General features: G+C 41.9%; 1 protein-coding gene across 3 annotated transcripts in view; it reads right to left on the reverse strand.

Annotated features, from left to right (window-relative positions):
• LOC124552488 (F-box/LRR-repeat protein fbxl-1-like) overlaps positions 1-21604 on the reverse strand; it is a 58198-nt gene that overhangs the window by 6641 nt on the left and 29953 nt on the right. For 2 of the 3 annotated variants that reach the window (XR_006967922.1, XM_047126771.1), the window contains exons 5-7: positions 14548-14733; positions 10726-10905; positions 6736-6960 (exon numbers count right to left, since the gene is read on the reverse strand). Coding sequence is in view for 1 of the 3 variants with exons in the window: in XM_047126771.1 (XP_046982727.1) it covers positions 6736-6960; positions 10726-10905; positions 14548-14733 (591 nt within the window). In the remaining 2 variants the exon portion in view is untranslated. The remainder of the gene's footprint in view (positions 1-6735; positions 6961-10725; positions 10906-14547; positions 14734-21604) is intronic. The other variant, XR_006967923.1, reaches the window with a different exon arrangement.

A 21604-nucleotide genomic window follows, 5' to 3' on the forward strand; every position in this document is an offset into this window, starting at 1 on the left:
CAAAACATACATACGTGAAATGATAAACTAAAAAACAAAAAAGATATAACATTCAAATTTAAAACATATAACAAATGTAAGTAAAATAAATAGACTAATAAGACTGTTCAGATGTTTTAATTGCGAATGTTGAAAATACTCTGACAGCACATCACATACAGCTTATTTTTCAAAAATGGTATTTCAGAAACCAGCTTTATTACACATGGATGATTGTATCTTGAAAGCTTCTTTAATTCATGTTGTAACAAAAGTTTCATTTTTCAGAATTAATCAATGGTGGTGAGCTATTTTGCAAAATTTCAAGTTACTGCAAAACTTGATTATACAATTTTCAAATCCATTAATATACACCAAATTTTATACGGGAAACATCTTTTACATATCATCATTTCAAATAATGATTCTCTCCAAACATAATATGCCAAATTACATTTCGAAATTGGGCAGAAGCAAAACAATATGTATTCCATTATTTTGCCCCCTCTATACCAATTTTCATCAGGATTGTTTATTAACACTTGGCAATGATCCATCACGTGATTCAGACCTCAAGTGACACAGCTTGAAAGGAGAAAACATTTTATTCCATTATATTGCCATGAAAGACTCGCAGCACGTAACTGTCCTTACATAAAGACATTCAAATCATTGCTCACACTTGTCAATGGTACAAGAAACCAGTTGGGCTGGCAGTCATTGAAACAGAGGTATTTTTTGCTGTGGCAAGGTCTCTTCATGAAATTATAATTGTCAACTTTCTTCTTCGATTGCCGAAATACACTGCTGGAAAAAAATTAGTACACACAGAAAGATGATCGATTTTGACCCGATGATGGCATATGTCATATAGTAGATGTACTGATAATGGTTTCAACACTGTCCACCACTGACATAGCTACCACAGTGCCATCTGTGTCTACCCTTTAATAGGGAATGCTCACAGCCAGAAGGCTCAGCGTGTTGCAAATGTGTGAAGCAATCAGCAACCATGCCACAGACACACACTCGTACTTCCTACAGCCAACTGAGCAAATTTGAAGAGGGTCAAATTGTGGCCTTCCAGGTGGCAGAATTTCTGCCCAAGTTGGACATGCTGCATGAGTTGTGCAACAATGCTGGTATCAGTGGTCACGTGAATGCTCTTACTCTTAGACGAACTTCTGGGCATCCACGCAGCATAGACACAACCCAGAATCATCATATTATAAGGGCAGCAGTGGCAGATTGTACAGCTACCACACAAAGGTAAGAGGGCTTGTGAGCCAAGATGTGTCAACACAAAGTGTGTGAACTCTTTGTTAGGGGTGGAACTACTGGCACACACATCTCTAGCTCATCTTCCACTCGTGCCACAGCACCAACATGCACTGCTCGACTGGTGCCATTAGAGGATCACTTGGAAGGTGGAATGGTACACCATAATCTTCAGCAATGAATGCAGGTTCTGCCTGCATGCAAGTGATGATCGTCTCTGCATACAACATAGACCTGGTGAGCACATCTACATCTACATGGATACTCTGCAAATCACATGTAAGTGCCTGGCAGAGGGTTCATCGAACCACCTTCACAATCCTCTATTATTCCAATCTCGTATAACATGCGGAAAGAATGAACACCTATATTTCCGTACGAGCTCTTATTTCCCTTATTTTATCATGGTGATCATTTCCCCTATGTAGGTCGGCATCAACAAAATATTTTCGCATTCGGAGGAGAAAGTTTATGACTGGAATTTTGTGAGAAGATTACTCCGTAGTGAAAAACACCTTTGTTTTAGTGATGTCCATCCAAGATCCTGTATCATTTCAGTGACACACTCTCCCCTATTTTGCGATAATACAAAACGTACTGCCTTTCTTTGAACTTTTTCGGTGTATTCTATCAGTTCTGTCCGGTAAGGAGCCCTCACCATGCAGCAGTATTCTAAAAGAGGACAGACAAGCGTATTGTAGGCAGTCTCCTTAGTAGATTTGTTACATTTTCTAAGTGTCCTGACAATAAAATGCTGTCTTTGGTTAGCCTTCCTCACAACATTTACTGTGTGTTCCTTCCAATTTAAGTTGTTCGTATTTGTAATTCATAGGTATTTAGTTAAATTTACAGCCTTTAGATTTGACTGATTTATTGTGTAACTGAAGTTTAATGGATTCTTTTTAGCACTCATGTGGATGACCTCACATTTCTTATTATTTAGGGTCAACTGCCAATTTTTGCACCATACAGATATCTTTTCTAAATCATTTTGCAATTTGTTTTGATCTTCTGATGACTTTACAAGTCGATAAACGACAACGTCATCTGCAAACACCCTAAGATGGCTGCTCAGATTGTCTCCCAAGTCGTTTATATGAATAAGGAACAGCAAAGGGCCTATAACACTATCTTGGGGAACGCAAGAAATTACTTCTGTTTTACTCGATGACTATCTGTCCATTACTATGAAATGTGACCTCTCTGACAGGAAATCATGAATGCAGTCACATAAGTGAGATGGTATTCCATAAGTATGTAATTTCACTACAAGCCACTGGTGTGGTACATTGTCAAAAGCCTTCTGGAAATCCAGAACTATGGAATGAATTTGAAATCCTTTGTCAACAGCACTCAAAACTTCATGCGAGTGAAGAGTTAGTTGTGTTTCACAAGAACAATGTTTTCTAAATCCATGTTGACTGTGTGTCGAGGTAATTCATAATGTTAGAACACAATATATGTTCCAAAATCCCGCTGCTTATCGATGTTAATGATATGGACCTGTAAATTCAGTGGATTATTCCTACTACCCTTCTTGAGTATTGGTGTGACCTGTGCAACTTTCCAGGCTTTGGGTACGGATTTTTAGTTGAGCAAACGGTTGTATATGACTGTTAAGTATGGAGCTATTGCATCAGCCTACTCTGAAAGGAACCTAATTGGTGTACAGTCTGGAACTGAAGACGTCCTTTTATTCAGTGATTTAAGTTGCTTCACAACTCTGATGATATCTACTTCTGCATTACTCATGTAGGCAGCTGTTCTTGATTTGAATTCTGGAATATTTACTTCATCATCTTTTGTGAACACATTTTGGAAGGCTGTGTTTAGTAACTCTGCTTTGGCAGCACTGTCTTCGATATTATCTCCACTGCTATCACACATAGAAGCCTTTGACTGTGTCTTGCTGCTAGCATACTTCATATACAACCAGAATCTCTTTGGATTTTCTGCCAGGTTTTGAGATACAGTTTCACTGTGAAAACTATTATAACCATCTTGCGTTGAAGTCTGCGCTGAATTTAGAGCTTCTGTAAAAGATCGCCAACCTTGCAAATTTTGTGTCTGTTTAAATTTGGCATTTTTTTTTTTTTTTTTTTTCCTTCTTCTTCAACAATGGTCTGACTCGTTTTGTATACCAAGGAGGATCAGATATATCGTTTCTTAATTTATTTGGTATAAATCTCTCAACTGCTGACAATACTATTTCTTTGAATTCAAGCCACATTTGGTCTACACTTGTTAACTTGGAAGGTGTGAAGATTGTCTCTCAGGAAGTTGTCAAGTGAATTTTTATCTGCTTTTTTGAATAGGTATATTTTTTGTTTATTTTTTGTAGAATTCAGGGGTTGCAATATTCAGTCTTGCTATAACAACCCTGTGTTCACTAATCCCTGTATCAGTTTTGATACTCGTTATTAACTCAGGATCATTTGTTGCTAATAGATCAAGCGTGTTTTCACAACCATTTACTATTCACATGGGCTCACGAACTGACTGCTCGAAATAATTTTCAGAGAATGCGTTTAGTACGATTTCGGATGATGTTTTATGCGTACCTCCAGAATTAAACATGTATTTTTGGCAACATATCGAGGATAAATTAAGGTCATAACCAACTATAATTGTATGAGTTACTACACGTTTGAAATCAAACTCAAGTTTTCTTTGAACCTTTCAGCAACTGCATCATTTGAATTGGGAGGTCAGTAAAATGATCCAATTATTATTTTATTGCAGTTGCCAACAATGACCTCTGCCCATACTAATTCACAGGAACTATCTACTTCAATTTTGCAACAAGATACACTACTTCTAACAGCGAAAAACACGATACAATTCTGTGTTTAGCCTATCCTTTCGGAACACCATTAGATTCTTTGCAAAAATTTTGGCTGAACTTATCTACAGCCTTAGCCAGCTTTCAGTGCCTATAACAATTTGAGTATCAGTGCTTTATATTAGTGCTTGGAGCTCTGGTACTTTTCCAACACAGCTATGACAACTTACAACTGTTATAACGACGGTTCCTGTATCTACGATCTTCCTGTGTTCGGCCTGACCCTCTGTGACTGAAGCCCTTTTTGCATTTTCCCGAGACCCTCTGACCTAAAAAACCGCCCAGTCCATGCAGCACAGCACCTGCTACCCATATAGCTGCCTCCTGTGTGTAGTGGACTCCCGGCCTATTCGGTGCAACCCGAAAGCCGACCACCCTATGACCGTCCTGTACAGTGCAGTCATCTGAGACACACTGTCCTCACTCCATGTCTTATGGTCTGGGGTGTGATAAGGTACAGCTCTCGTCCACCTTGGTGTTTCTGGAGGGGACGGTAACCAGTACTCAGAATGTGCAGAATGATGTCAGACCAAATCTTTTACCATTCTTGCAACAGGAAAGTGATGTGTTGTTCCAACAGGATAACGCTCATCCACACACTGCCTGTGAAACTCAAGGTGCTCTGCAAGATGTGCAGCAACTTCCCTGGCCAGTACGATCTCCGGACTTGTCTCCAATTGGGTCGTGTGGGATACAATGGGTCGAGAAGTGACTTGTGCAACTTGTTGAACAACAACTCTTACAAAACTACGTGAACAGGTCATGCAGACACGGCATAACATATCCCACAACAGATTTTGCCATCTGTACCATCAAATAGAAGGCAGCATCAGCACCTGCATTGCTGGCCCGTAGAGGCTACACTACATACCAATATGTGTATTTCAGCACGGGTCAATACCTGATGCCTCAACACTGCTTGTAATCAGTTCATGTACTTCATATGCACTGTTGCAACAATAAATTCTGAGTGAACTGGAAACCTCTAAAACAACATACTACTCTTTATATCGCAGTGTGTTTTATTCACTCCTACCTACATAGGGAGAAATGACCGTGATAAAATAGAAGAATTCGGAGCTCACAGGAAAAGATTAATATGTTGATTCTCCCCACACACTATTTGAGAGTGTAATGTAATGAGAACTACACTACTGGCCATTGAAATTGCTACACCATGAAGATGATGTGCTACAGACACGAAATTTAACCAACAGGAAGAAGATGCTGTGATATGCAAATGACTAGCTTTTCAGAGCATTCACACAACATTGGCGCTGGTGGCGACACCTACAACGTGCTGACACGAGCAAAGTTTCTAATCGATTTCTCATACACAAACAGCAGTTGACTGGCATTACCTGGAGAAACGTCGTTGTGATGCCTCATGTAAGGAGGAGAAATGCATACCATCACGTTTACGACTTTGATAAAGGTCGGACTGTAGCCTATCGAGATTGCGGTTTATCGTATCGCAACATTGCTGCTCGGTTTGGTCGAGATCCAATGACTGTTAGCAGATTATGGAATCGGTGGGTTCAGGAGGGTAATACGGAACGCCGTGCTGGATCCTAATGGCCTTGTATCACTAGCAGTCGAGATGACAGGCATCTTATCCGCATGACTGTAACGGATTGTGCAGTCACATCTCGATCCCTGAGTCAACAGATGGGGACATTTGCAAGACAACAACCATCTGCACGAACAGTTCGATGACGTTTGCAGCAGCACGGACTATCAGCTCGGAGACCGTGGCTGTGGTTACTCTTGCCGCTGCATCACAAACAGGAGCGCCTACGATGGTGTACTCAACAGCGAACCTGGGTGCATGAATGGCAAAACGTCTTTTTTTCGCATGAATCCAGGTTCTGTTCACAGCATCATGATGGTCGCATCCGTGATGGGCGACAACGCGGTGAACGCACATTGGAAGTGTGTATTCGTCATCGCCATACTGGCGTATCACCCAGCATGATGGTATGGGGTGCCATTGTTTACACGTCTCAGTCACCTCTTGTTCGCGTTGATTGCACTTTGAATAGTGGATGTTACATTTCAGATGTGTTACGACCCTTGGCTCTACCCTTCATTGGATCCCTGCGAAACCCTACATTTCAGCAGGATAATGCACGACCGCATGTTGCAGGTCCTGTACGGGCCTTTCTGGATACAGAAAAATGTTCCACTGCTGCCCTGGCCAGCACATTCTCCAGATCTCTCACCAATTGAAAATGCCTGATCACCGTGGCCGAGTAACTGGCTCGTCACAATAAGCCAGTCACACCTCTTGACGAACTGTGGTATCGTGTTGAGGCTGCATGGGCAGCTCTACCTGTACACGCCATCCAAGCTCTGTTTGACTCAATGCCCAGGTGTATCAAGGCCATTATTACGACCAGAGGTGGTTGTTGTAGGTACTGATTTCTCAGGATCTATGCACCCAAACTGCGTGAAAATGTAATCATATGTCAGTTCTAGTATAATATATTTGTCCAATGAATACCCATTTATCATCTGCATTTCTTCTTAGTGTAGCAATTTTAATGGCCGTTAGTGTATATAACGATCTATGAATCCTCTGCCAAACACTTAACTGTGAATTGCACAGTAATCATGTAGTGTAGATCTTTCCTTACCTGAGACCGAAAAGCTTTCCTGGAAACTTATCAAATGGCACTCCAGTAACAAGGGAATGGTCGAGTTTCAGGCATCGCAAACTGGACATTTCGAGGATACTGCTCAGACCTGGTTGCAACTTTGGAAAATCCATATTTTCCATAAGCAATGTGTGAAGTCGTGGTAACCCAGCGAGGTAGGGGACCAGGGCTCCGTCGAGACCTCTGCAGCGTGATACGTCCAGTCTGGAACAAACCACAAGTGTGCTTTCACTTATCTGAGAACAAATTGGTAGAGAAAAATGTAATGAACGTTACTTCCAGTTGGCAACTGAGAAACAGAGCACCTTCGATGTAAATTTAAAAAATCATGAACGGCTACAAGTATAAGTGTTATAAAAACTTCTATCTAATAGAGAGTTTGGATTATTTTGGGGGGGGGGGGTGGGGGGGATGGGGTTGGTTGTGGAGCTGACAGAGATATTACGAGGAATGCTTAATAAGCAATAAAGCAATATAACATGTTTCTCTCCCCTGCCACTTTCAGTTGCAGAAATGAGGAATTTGTTGTGGAATATTCCTGCTTCAGCCCTTACAGTTTTACTGACCCCCCGTCTCAGAAGATATAGTTGCTGAACAGTTCAAAGAAAACTTGAGTCTCATTTCAAATAGGTACCCCACTCATACAATTATAGTCGGTGGTGACTTTAATATACCCTTGGTACGCTGGAAAAATTATACGTTTAAAGCCAGCAGCAGGCATAAAATGTCATCCGAAATTGCACTGAATGCTTTCTCAGAAAATTATTTTGAACAATTAGTTCACGAGCCCACTTGAAGCGTAAATGGTTGCGAAAGCATACTTGACCTCTTAGCAACATCCACCCCATTTGCTGAATAGTCAGTGCATTGGAATGCCATGCACTGGGGGCCCGGGTTAGATCCCCGGCTGGGGTGGGAGATTTTCTCCCCTCAGGGGCTGGGTGTTGTGCTGTCATCATCATTTCAGCCCCACTGTCGATACGCAAGTCGCCCAATGTGGTGTCGCACTCAATAAGACTTGCACTTGGTGACCGACCTTTCCGCCTGGGAACTACCGGCCACTGACGCCATATGATCATTCACCTCTACGTCTAGCGAATTTTGTCCAGCAGTTTCATTTTCACGTGTCTCAGTGTTTATGACATCATATCTCCTGAACGAAGTGTCACACAATCGTATGTCTTTGTAGGTACATTCTGCAGCATACGTGGATACCGTATCCAAAATGTGTAGTGAACAGAGTCAGAAGTAAAGAAGTAATAAATTAAAATGTCATTTATGATGTGGTAGCTTTTCACACGTGTAAGTGTTTACGATTTCATGTCTCCTAAACTAAGTATCATACAATGATGTAATTTTTTTGGTACATTCAGTAGTAGTACATGTGAATACCATCTGCAAAATGTGTCACAAATACAGTTCATAGTAAGTGCTTCACATGGCAGTTCTACTGCATGAACAGCGAAAAGCAGTATGTGATAAACCTTTTTTATTGCATCATTTTGTAGGGTTCTCAAAGAGAAAAAGTTTCATAAAGGTTTTAACTTACATGAATGCTCTCATTCTCAAATACTGAATGACTAGAGAAGGGATATTCTCATGTCATGGGCTACACTGACTTTTTACTCCAACCCCCACCCCTTTGATAAGCGGGTGTTCTTACCCCCCAGAGTGATTCTTTCCAGACTGTACATGGTATGTGTACCAAGTTTAGTGGGAATCGCTTCAGCAGTTTAGGAGAAAATGCGGAGACACAAGTATTCAAGTTGAGTCACTTAAAATTACCACTGGAAACACCTCCCAAACCACCACAAACATGGAATAACCAATCTACAGACCAAAAGTGAGGAGAGGGGCTGGTGTAATTGGTTAATACAGACCACTGAGAAATACATGGAAGTATGATTTTCAATACATACTCATGTTTTTTAAATCGAAACCTGTTGTTATTTTTAGCACGACTGAAAATAGAAACAAATACTTAATCAATGTCGTTTCTTACATTGTAAAATGTTAATTACATCCAGAGTAATTTGTAATGTAAAGCTGACGCTTGAGTAACTCCTCACCAATTTAATCCGTGTATCAGAGAGGAACGAAGTAATTAGGGATACAAAAAGAACAGTGATGTAACGTAGGTACAGAAGAGACTTGAACAGCATGTTATGTCCACATGCTAACATTTCTATTAGACTTTTTCTCTGAAGAATATTGTATGGCACTGATTTGTTAGAATAAAATGTACATTAACATGAGAATTAAGTTATACTTACAGATTTGTTTTTTGTTTTCAGTTACAGAATGTAAAAGATTGTGTCCTTACATTTTAGGCCAAAAAATGTTCAAAGCGGTGCCCATTATTTGCTGCACACATTTGCAACCTATCGCGTAATGAATGTCTTACATGACGCAGTACATCTGGTATAATGTTGCCACAGGCTGCCTCAATACAATGTTTCATATCCTCTAGGGTTGTAGGCACATCACGGTATGTGTATTCTTTTAATATAAACTACAGAAAGAAGTCTAAATGTGTAAGATCAGGAGAACTGGCTGGCCAATTTATCTGTCCCCTATGTACTATGAAACACCCATCGAACGTTCCGTCAAGGGTCAGCCTAATGTTCACTGCAGAATGTGCAGGGGCACCATCATGTTGATACAACATACATCTACACGTTTCCAGTGGGACATTTTCTAGCAGTGTTGGCAGATCATTTTGTAGAAACTTGGATGTATTTTGCAGCTGTTTGGGTGCCTTAACGTAAGCAAGGACCAATGAGATGGTCACCAATTACTCCGCACCATACATTTACACTCCACAGTCACTGTCGCTCTACCTGTCAAAGCCAGCAAGCATTATCCACGGACCAGTAATGCATGTTTTGTAAATTCACTGCACCCCCATTAACAGAAATTCACTCAATTATTAAAGTCATCTCCATGCAATTGCTAATGCAACGACACGTGATACAGGTGAAATTTGTGACAATGAAGTATGCAAATTACACTACTTTGACTAATTACACTGTCTCTAGCGATGTCACGTGAACTTGTGTGGGTTTACGGCAACAGCAACTAATACACCAACTGCACCTGCTTCTCCTATGATGGGTTTGCATTTTATGACCATACAATTGTTTGTAGATGTTTTCAAATGTGTGGCACATTGGATGATCTCTGTCCGGGTACCTTTCTGCATATAGCTTGCAGGCTGCAACTGCATTTTGTCTACATTCGCCATAGACGAGTATCATCTCTGCCTTTTCAGTGTTAGAGTAAACCATTTTGAAAGTTCTTACAACATTGTGCACACTGTTGTACTTTCGACCTTCTCACATTCCTACTGTACGTACTTCTGTTCTTACTTGTGTACAGTACACTATCACAGACATCCAGTAACACAGTGTACTACAGTTATTCTGAGTACAAGGACTGATTCAGCAAGCGTTACATGCAGACGCAGAGACAGCCAAACTCGTAAACATCACAGTCTTAGTAAACATCACAGTCTTAGTAAACATACCCCTACGGATCTTGTTTGTTACAACATACAACTGAATGTCTGAGGTCTCAAGTGTCAACTTTACACTACAAATTACTCTGGATGTACTTAATCTTTTACAATGTAACAAGTGGCATTGATTAAGCATTTGTTTCTATTTCCAGTTGTGCTAAAAATAATAACAGGTTTCCATTAAAAAAACTATAAGTACATGTTGAAAATCGGACTTCCGTGCATTTCTTAATGGTTTGTATTAACCAATTACAACAGCCCCTCTCCTCACTTTCAGTCTGAGGAATTGGTTACTGAATGATTTTTGTGGTTTGGGGGGTTTTACAGCAGTAATGTTAGGTGACTCACCATGTATATAAAAATAAAACAACTGTTCACCACTTCATGAGTTACGATTTGATTACTCAGTTACTTTGCCTACATAGCACTGCAAAGCCAGCAACATTCCTTACATTTCAAGCTGTTCCAGATGGTAGATCTGAGAGAAGGCGGCATCAGATAGCAAATGACAACCTCTGACAATGAGTTCCCGCAAAGCGGGGCACCCGCGGCTGATGGCAATTACTGTGTCGTCGTCCAGACCGTAGCCTCCTCGTAGGTCCAGAAGCCTCAGTTTTGGCAGTCCACCGTCCCTTAAAAACATAAGCAAGCAGACAGTTCATATTGTGGCAGATTATTTTTCTTCACAATAGAAAAAATTAAAAAGAATAATTTTACAGGATCTGCTAACAAGGTGACGGCACACCCTGATCATAAATTTTGACGACTGATGCGCTAATCGAGTGCCACTCTAAAGTACCTGTTGTGGGAGAATTTAGGACATGACACGCTATTCAGTTTGGACCACGTAGAATTATTGTCGGAACACATGCAAACTGTGTTTTTGTGAATCAGACCAAAAACATGATAGTTTGTCAGGTTTTGACTGGTTTTAGATATATTTGACAGATAACCAACAGTCAGATTTCGAGATGATCATTATACAGGAAAGGGGGAGGAGAGGACACAACAACAAAATTAGAGTAGGGTACACAACATCAAATTAAGCAGAGTTTCCACATAACCATAGGTCACAAATGTGCCACCATGATGACAGGGCCACAAAATGGCAGCCAATCAGAGAAGAGCATGCGGAAGTTTGTGTGTGTGTGTGTGTGTGTGTGTGTCCAGTAAATGCAGGTTGTATGAATAAACTGCAGTTGTACTTTTTAAAATAAAAGTTAATTCACGCTTCTTTACGTTTGCAAGAATCCTTTGAAACTCATGATTAACAACACCGCAACTCCCAGTACCACCTGTCCACTATCTTATAGCAGTACTGTTTCTCCAGTACAGGTTATCATCTTAATAAATTAATGGGTTGCAGTATTATTAGTGTAGTCGACTTAACAGTCAGGCTTTACCCAGTAAACATCACAGAAAATTCGTGTCTAATGGAAGTACCCATGGATAGGAATTTGAAGTGTGCATAGATCTGACTGTTCAGCTGAAATCTTCAGTTTCAGTTAATTTAAACAGTAATTGCACTCTCTAACATAACTGGTATTATATGGGGCAAGTTAGTTCAAACACACACACTTCCACACACTCACTGTTGATTGCTTGTGTTTCTGGAAGTAGCTCAACAATGGTGCATTTTCAACTGCTTCATCCTCATTTAAATCTTGATCTATACACCAAAAGCCACTTTACAGTGTGTGGAGGAGGGTACTTGGTGTACCACTGTGATTTCCCCTCCTTCCTGTACCAGTCGCAAACAATTCACGTGAAGAATAATTCTTGGCAAGACTGTGTGAGTGCAAATCTCTTTCTTTTACCTTCACAGTATTTTCACAAGACTATTTTAGGAATGTACATTCCCAGAACTTTAACAGGAAGCAACACTGGGGAACAGCTCTTTTGAAGTGTCTGCCAATGAAGATGGCTGAGCATATTTGTGGCACTTTCACACTCACTAAACAAACATGCAACAAAACATACTGGATATTTTCTATTTCCTCTATCAATCCTGTCTGGTACTGGTCCCAGACTGAAGGGCAACACTCAAGTATCGTTCGAAAGATCGTTTTGTAACGTACAGCCTTTGTGCGTGGACTCCACTGAGGTTGCAAGTCACAGGAAAGTGGTACGCACGTATACAGATGGCAGTAGTATCGTGCACGCGGGGTGTAAAAGGGCAGTGGATAGTTGGAGTACTCAGGTGATTCGTGTGATAAGCTTTCAGACATCATTATGGCTGCACGACAGGAGTTAACATACTTTGAAAGTGAAATAGTAGTTGAAGCTAGATGCATAGGACATTCCACTTTGGAAATTGTCAGGTAATTCAATATTCCTATATACACAGTGTCAAGAGTGTGCCAAGCATACCAAATTTCAGGCATTGCCTCTTACCTGGGGCAACACAATGGCTGTCTGCCTTCACTTCAAGATGGAGGGCAGCGCCATCTGTCCAGAGTTGTCAGTGCTAACAGACAAGCAACACTGTGTGAAATAACTGTAGAAATCAATGTGTAACATACGATGAATGTATCAGTTATGAGGGTGCGGCAAAACTCGGCATCAACGCCCCACGGCAGCAGACGACCTACACGAGTGCCTCAGCTAATGGCACGACATCGCCTATAGTGCCTCTCCTGGGCTCGTGCCTGCATCAGTTGGACTGGAAAACCATGGGCTGGTCAAATAAGCCCCAGTTTCTGTCAGTAAGAGCTGACGGTAGGGATCGAGTATGGTGTAGACCCCCCCCCCCCCCCCCCACTCAAGCCATGGACCCACGTTGTCAACAATGCACTGTGCCGGGTGAGGGTGGCTCCGTAATGATGTGGGCTGTTTTTGCTGGAATGGACTTGTGCCTATGGACCAAATGAACAGATCATTGACTGGAAATGGTTATGTTCGGCTACTTTGAGACCATTTGCAGCTGTTCAGACTTCATGTTTTTTACGGATAACAATGCGCCATGTCAGCAGGCCAAAATTGCTCGTGATTGGTTTGGAGAACATTCTGGACAGTTCGAGCAAATGAGTTAGCCACTCAGATTGCCTGACATGAATCCCAGTGAACATTTCTGGCACATAATCAAGATGTCACTTTGTGCACAAAATACTGCATCGCAACATTTTTATACACTACCCATTTTTATCATATGTTGCATATCTGTTGTTGCTGGCAATGGTCCACCAGGATTTAAAAAAGTCTGAATCATCACAGTGTAGCTTTGACCACTGTTCTGTCTTTTTCCACAGAGTGAATCACCTTTTCATGTAACGTAGATGCATTGACAGTCTGTGTGGGACTAAAGTCTTCCCTTGACATACCTAAATCGTCATCCTGCAGAATGTCAAAGTTGAATTCCCTGGCAGGCAGACCTCATCTGTACCAAAGTTATCCACACACCTCAGGACTACACAAGCTCGACCTATTCTCTTACGCTCGCTATATTACCACGCAGAAAATGTACAACATATTCATACCTTTAGTGGATTCCAACAGCTCCACAGCACTCATAGTCTCACTTGATAGGTCACTACCCATATTCACCAAGACTATCAATTCTGTATCTGTCATTATCATACTGTGCAAACTGAACTTCAGTGGACACATCTGCAGTGTATTTGGTATCACCTACATTACACTTGAAACATGTGACAATGTCACACTAGCAGTGGTCGTTCGCAGCTGGATTGTGACCCATATCCAGAAAATATAGTCGAGGACAACACAGTATCCATCACCAACAAGTGGCACAACTTCTATATGGTCCTGAAAATTTCATACTCCAACAATGAAACTGAGCCATGTTGATCCCAATGACACCACATCATTGTCCCTCACTCCACACAAACTATATCATGTAGTCTCGACATATCGCCTGGAAATGCTCCTAAAATTTTTGTACTTAAAGACTGTTATAGAGGCACCGTGGCTCAGTATTTCTACAGGGGACTTGCAATGAGTTGTCATGTGCACGCTATGTTAAGTTGCTGCAGTATGGTGGGCAAAAGGAGATCTGACACAATATTAAGAGGTATCCCATGACCTTTACAACCTCAGTGTACAACAAATTCTGATAAATGTAACCCAACAAAAAGTGCTGTAAACCATACAAGAGTGAGTAGCTACTACTTACCAATGGCTGGAGAACAATTGGCTAAAACTCTGTGCCATTCAACTCAGTTTCATTAGCTGGAAACCTCAGTAATTTTAATTACCTCTAATCCAAACAGACTATACATTCACGAAATTTTTTGCGTGTTCACCACATAACTTACATAAACGCCAGAGCGGCTGTGCCGGGTGGTGCCGGTTTGATGATCGCCATCTTAAGTACCTTCAAGTTCTTCAGACGTCCCAGGGCAGTAAAAGCCTCCCTCGCATCGTCGCGGACTATGTCGTAACCGTAAAGTTGCAGACATTCCAAGCTGTCGGCACAGACTGTCAGCAATGGTAGAACACACCTGTTAACGACGTGAAAATTATTTATCACATTTCAGAAGTCCAAAGAAACACAGTACCTTCCATTCTAACTACAAATTGACGGTTCTTACCCTGCCACTACTATGTCAGTTACCAATGGAATATGCAATATCATTACTATTACTTTCACATCCATTTTTTTCAATAAGGACAGAAACTGAAACATGAGTTAAAATTTGGGCCACAGCCTTAGACTTGAACGCAGGTCTTCTGCTTATTAGGTAGATGTGCTAACGACTACATTGCCGTAGCATCGTCACTAAGACAACTGCACAGACTACCCTTCTCCAGTGCCCTCCCTGATATAAACTTTAATTCCCATCTTCAGCCCATTTCCCCCTGCTCAGATTGTCAGTATTGCCGAGACTCTCCGACATTGGAATAGCACCTCAGCTTAGTACATAATGGGGAAATCCTGCCCGTACCTCAGTTGTAGGTAACCTATCGATCTGATGTTTATCTCCGATAAGGATAGAAGCTGAAGTAATGAATTAAAATTTGTGCCACATCCAGGACTCTAACCTGGGTCTCCTGCATAATAGCCAAGTGTGCTAAACACTATACCTCTGTAGAATTTTGGTTACCACAGCTGCACGCACTACCCTACTCCAGCGTCCTCCATAATACAAACTGCAATCCCACTTTCAGCCCATTGTCCCCTTTGGGCTGGAGGCAGGAATTAAAGTTTGGGTTAGGGAGGGAATTGGAATACGGTAGTCTGTGCAACTCTGGTAGCCACAATGCTATGACAGTATAGTGGTCAGCACACCTGCCTACTTAGCAGGAAACCCAGGTTCAGGTCCTGGCCGTGGCACAAAATTTAATTCATTACTTCAGCTTCTGTTGTTGTTGTTGTTGTTGTTGTTGTTGTGGTGGTGGTGGTGGTGGTGGTGGTGGTGGTGTTGTGGTCTTCGGTCCTGAGACTGGTTTGATGCAGCTCTCCACACTACTCTATCCTGTGCAAGCTTCTTCATCTCCCAGTACCTACTGCAACCTACATCCTTCTGAATCTGCTTAGTGTATTCATCTCTTGGTCTCCCTCTACAATTTTTACCCTTCATGCTGCCCTCCAATACTAAATTGGTGATCCCTTGATGCCTCAGAACATGTCCTACCAACCGATCCCTTCTTCTAGTCAAGTTGTGCCACAAACTTCTCTTCTCCCCAATCCTATTCAATACCTCCTCATTAGTTATGAGATCTACCCACCTAATCTTCAGCATCCTTCTGTAGCACCACATTTCAAAAGCTTCTATTCTCTTCTTGTCTAAACTATTTATCGTCCACGTTTCACTTCCATAGATGGCTACATTCCATACAAATAGTTTCAGAAATGTCTTCCTGACACTTAAATCTATACTCGATGTTAACAAATTTCTCTTCTTCAGAAAGGCTTTCCTTGCCGTTGCCAGTCTACATTTTATATCCCCTCTACTTTGACCATAGTCAGTTATTTTGCTCCCCAAATAGCAAAACCCCTTTACTACTTTAAGTGTCTCATTTCCTAATCTAATTCCCTAAGCATCACCCAACTTAATTCGACTACATTCCATTATCCTCGTTTTGCTTTTGTTGATGTTCATCTTATATCCTCCTTTCAAGACACTATCCATTCCATTCAACTGCTCTTCCAAGTCCTTTCCTATCTCTGACAGAATTAACCATACAGTAAAGGTGCATGCACTTCAGCTTCTATCCTGATCAAAGATAAAACTGAGCCAGACTCATGTGTCTCCAGAAAAATATAATTCCATCAGATGAATGCATTTATTTTTGTAAAAAGTACACCCATAATTAACAAATTCTATCTTTATGCATTAGACATAATGGCGCAAGTCAGGCCCCGGATAGACTGTTAGAAAATTCCATTCATTACAAAATAGAGTTTGCACTTCTCGGTTTTTAATACTACTACCAAGGCATCATATGTGAACAATACTTTTTTGCCTCTGCAAAGTGTGTATTCAATATTTAGTGTGCACACGTGATACTTAATGAGTCTGTGCTGTCACCTGTCGGTTGCTCATGTCTCGGAGTTAAAAAAAAGTGCCATTTTTAAATGGTATTTCAAGTACATAGGCACAATTTACTCTCTCTCTAGATTAAGACTCTACAGCAAGATTTACATACTTTTGTCTGAAGCATTTTCTTCATTTTGTCAAAGACGGTGCTGTAACTGGAGGAACAGAAATGGGTACACAATCATAATTTACAGTACGTTCTTGATGGCCCTTGAATACCCAGTGGCACGTGGTCCCACACTTCCATGCTGCAAGGGTAGGACAGGCCAGTATTTCCTAACTTCTGACTGGAAACCCCATTCACAACATTGTATTCCTCCAACAGAGAACTACTCGGCGCACCACTGTGGGTGTGGCTTGAGGTGAACGCTACTCTACTTTTCCAGTTAAAGTGCTCAAACGTAGTACTACCAACTTCAATATACTTAGTGATCTGCTTTTCTAATGATTGTACAATGACAGAAGCATATCTGCAGGAATGTCAGCACAGACGTTTCTGATGTGGTCAACCATGTTTTCACGGCCTGTTGGCACCTTTTAGCACACCTTATCTTTTAAACATCCCCACAGAAAAAAACCGTGACCTAGTGAGCCAGTTAATAGGGCAACCTCTGTTGATAAACTGATCAGTGTAAACACGGTCTAATCTCTCCTCGCTTCAGTGGCATAATGCACTGGGCAGCCATCATGCTGAAACCACAGATGCTGTTGAATGTACAGGGAAACATCTTGCATTAGTACCGGTAGTTCCTGTTCCACGAATGTTCGATATTTGCGTCCAGTCGTCATGGCATCGATAAAATACAGATCAATGAATTTGTTCTCCACGATGCCACATCGTATGTTAACTGACCGAGGACATTTATGGTCAGCTTGTCGTAATCAGTGGGGACTGTCTACATTCCAGTAATGCATGTTATCCCAGTTAATGCTACCATGGTCCGTACATGTAGATTCATCAGAAAATAGTACCTCAGCAAAGAACGTAGGGGTCATTTGCATTTGTCGAAACACTGCCCGATCGCGGAAATCAGTGCCATGAGGTTCTTGATGCAGTGACAAGAGGTATGGATGATACTTATGACAATTCAGTATTGTGACAGTACTGCCTACGGACATATCGGAGTCGCAGTGTAACTGCCGGGTGCTGATCCGTAGACTGTAGTGCACTGCTGCTAGTACAGCTATTTCATTAGATTCTCCTATAACATGTTTGCTTTGGTCCCTTTTGCCAGTTTATACGCTGCTGTCAGACATAAAGGCATTCACAGCCTTGTGAAAGAATGAACGAGAGCGAGCTCTCTCTGGAAAACGCTCGGCATACGAGGAAACAGCAGCCTCGATATTTCTCCTACATTCTCCGTAAATCAGGATTATTTCAGTTTTTTCTTCTGGCAACAGCCATTTACATGTCTGTTCCCCAAATGATAGGGAGGTGAGCAGGCAATAAACACTGTAAAAGTATCGTAATGTTTACAGTCGCTACCTGTTCTACGTCTACACGATACACGAGCTCCTGTGGGTGTATTGCTCAGTTACGATACATCGTAGTTAGCTACACAGCGACAGTGGTGTGTCAAGTAGTCTCCAGTTCGATATGTTAGAGGAATACAACATTGCAAATGGGGAGTACAATTAGAAGTTATGAAATACTGGCCCGTCCTACCCTCGCAGCATGGAGGTGGGTCCCACGTGCCACTGGATACTTGAGGGCCACTGAGTACCATGTCATAAATCACGACTGGGTACCCATTTCTGTTCCTCATTACAGCGCCATCTGATGTAGATTTTGACTACGTAGATTTCCCCGGCATATACGGAGTGTTCCAAAAGAAATGAGCCGGAGGCATAATTACAGAAATCAATACCCGTATGTTAGAAGCATTGACCCTAGCTGTTGAGACACTTGTCCCACTGTGACACAAGGCAGTGAATGGCTGCCTCGTAAAATTCCTGGGACTGTGTTGTTAACCAGTTCCGCACGTACAGCTGGATGTCGCTGTCCACACGAGTGCAGGAAAGGTTATGCTGACATTCTTCTTTGACCAAGATGGCCCCCGTCTGATTCACTTCCTGCAGCACTGGACAACAGTGAATGCCCAGTGTTACTCACAAGCCTTGACCACCCATTGCCAAGCTATCAAATCAAAACGACCAGGCAATCTCACCAGTGGGGTCATTCTGCTCCACGACAATGCAAAGCCTCATACGGCCAACACAAGTGTGGCACTCCTGCAGAAATTCAAATGGGAGGTTCTCGGCCACCCTTCATACAGCCTGGACCTCTCTCCCTGTGATTACGTTTGGTCTCCTTAAAAAGGGTCTGAGGGGCAAACGATTCACCTCAGATGATGATGTACGTGCAGAACTGTTTAACATCGCAGCCCCGGGAATTTTATGAGACAGCCATTCACTGCCTTGTATCACAGTAGGACAAGTGTCTCAGCAGCCAGGGTCAATATCTCTAACACATAGGTACTGGTTTCTGTAATTACACCTCTGGTTCATTTCTTTCTGAACGCCCCTTATATTCATCATCATCATCTTGGACAGTTTCCAGCCACTGGCTGGGTCTGTCGGGAACACAAGCCTCTCCATCGTGTTCTGTCTTTCCACCATTCCCCCTCTTCCACCTTCGTCCAGTTCTCTCCTCTTCTCGTCGCACATTCCTTCACTCCCTTCACCCATCTATCTCTTGGTCTTCCCCTGGGCCTCTTCCCCTCCAGTTGCAGATCAAACATCCTCTTTGGAATTCTTCCCTCATCCATTCTCTTCATGTGTCCATACCACTGCAGTCTTGATTTTTCTATCCTGTCCTGTACTGGTTCCTCCTTTAGTCTTTCCCTCACATACACATTTCGCAATCTGTCTCGTCTTGTTACACTCAACCTGCTCCTCTGGAACTTCATTTCACTAGCTTGTATTCTACTTTTGTCGCTTTTGTGCATTACCCTTGTCTCACTTCCGTATGCCAATATGGGGACAAAGTAGGTTCGGTATATAATTCCCTTGGATTTCTGTGGCACCTCCTTGCTCCAAATAAGCCCCCTAATGCATTTGAAGAACTGCCCTGCTTTTCTGCACCTTTCATTTATTTCCATTGCGTTTCCCCCCTTACTTTCAATCATGCTTCCCCAGGTACTTGAAGTTCTCTACCACTTGTAGTTTTTCCCCTCCACAAGTTATATCCACATTTGGCCTATTCTTCTTCCTTGTTGTGACAATTAGATGAAGAGATAACACGAAAAGTCAGAAAAATGTATGAGGGAAGTGAGAGTTGTGTGAAAATGGGGAGGGAACGTACTGCATGGTTCAAGCTGGAAAATGGGCTGCGACAGGGAAGTGCACTTTCGCCTTTATTGTTTATTATTGTTATGGATGAAATCCTACAGCAAGTATCAGATGCAATTGGAGATCATAAAAAGAAAGCAGTGCTTTTTGCCGATGACCTGATGTTATTGGGATATTGCGAGAAGGAGGTATAAGAGCAGTTAGATGTATGGGAGGCAACGGCATCACAATATGGAATGCATTTCTCTGCAACGCCCCTTATATTAACAGATCAAATTCTTGCCAGATCTCCAGCTGGATTAAACAGTCATCTGTACACAATATTTCCACGATCCACTTGGCCGCCATCATATGGTGAGAAAAGCTAAGCCACTGTCACCGATAACTGATTCAAACTGTGAACGACATAACCTTTATATGCAGCATATAAAGGTTCCATCATTCACGGTTTGAATCAGTTATCGGCGAGAGCAGCTTAGCTTTCCTCACCTGATGATGGCACCCAAGTGGACCACAGAAATAGTGTGTGCAGATAACATTTTGATTCAGCTAAAGACCCGACAGGAATTTGATGATGTAGATTTTGCTGTAGAATCGTAATCTGCAATAAAAGTCAGGGGTTCCCATTAAATATTTCAAAGTTTCCCTGGCCACCCATGCATTAGATGGCATTGGAGGTTGAGTGTGGCATCAACAGATGTCTCCCTGCGAGACAAACAAATTGGAATTACAACTTTTTTTGATTGGATGTGTAGTTTGAGGTATTTTGGTTGCTTGGTTGATTTGGTGGGAGGGACCAAACAGCGAGGTCATCAGTCCCACTGGATTAGGGAAGGAAGTCAGCCATGTTCTTTTGAAGGAATCATCCCAGTATTTCTCTCAGGTGATTTAGAGAAATTACAAAAAACCCAACTCAGGATGGCCGGACGCGGGTTTGAACCGTCACCCTCCCAAACGTGAGTCCAGTGTGATAATCACTGGGCCACCTCACTTGGTACTATGTGCTGCTTTGTTTTCTTTATCACAGTCAGTTTTAACAGGAAATGTGAAAGCTGTCTGTTGGCTTATTGCCTTATGATCAGAATACCGCTACAAAATCTTTATCAAATGAAACTTCATAATCCTACTCATTTGCAGATGCAAACAGTGTAAAATACTGTCACTGAAGCTACCATCGTCACAGATCTAGCAGCAGGAGAGATCCCAACCAATGTACACATTTATTTCAAATGATTTCAATTCCAAATCAAGTTTTCATTGGCTATAAACAAGGCTCTAGTTCAGAAAGAAAGAAAGAGGGGGTGGGGAATGGTGATGAACAGAGAGTGGGGGTTGGCAAGGAGGAACTGGACATACACAGAGAGAGAGAGAGGGGGTGGGTGGGGGGAGGAAGTGATGGGAGGGGGGGGGGGGAGAGAGAGAGAGATATCAGGAAGTATATCCAGTTCCCAAATTTATCAATTACAAGGTACTGTCAGGTTCACTAGTCTCTGTACTAAACATCTTTGTGAACAACACACACAGACACATGGTTATTTAA

This window comes from Schistocerca americana, chromosome 10, assembly GCF_021461395.2.
Source record: "Schistocerca americana isolate TAMUIC-IGC-003095 chromosome 10, iqSchAmer2.1, whole genome shotgun sequence".
NCBI lineage: Eukaryota > Metazoa > Arthropoda > Insecta > Orthoptera > Acrididae > Schistocerca > Schistocerca americana.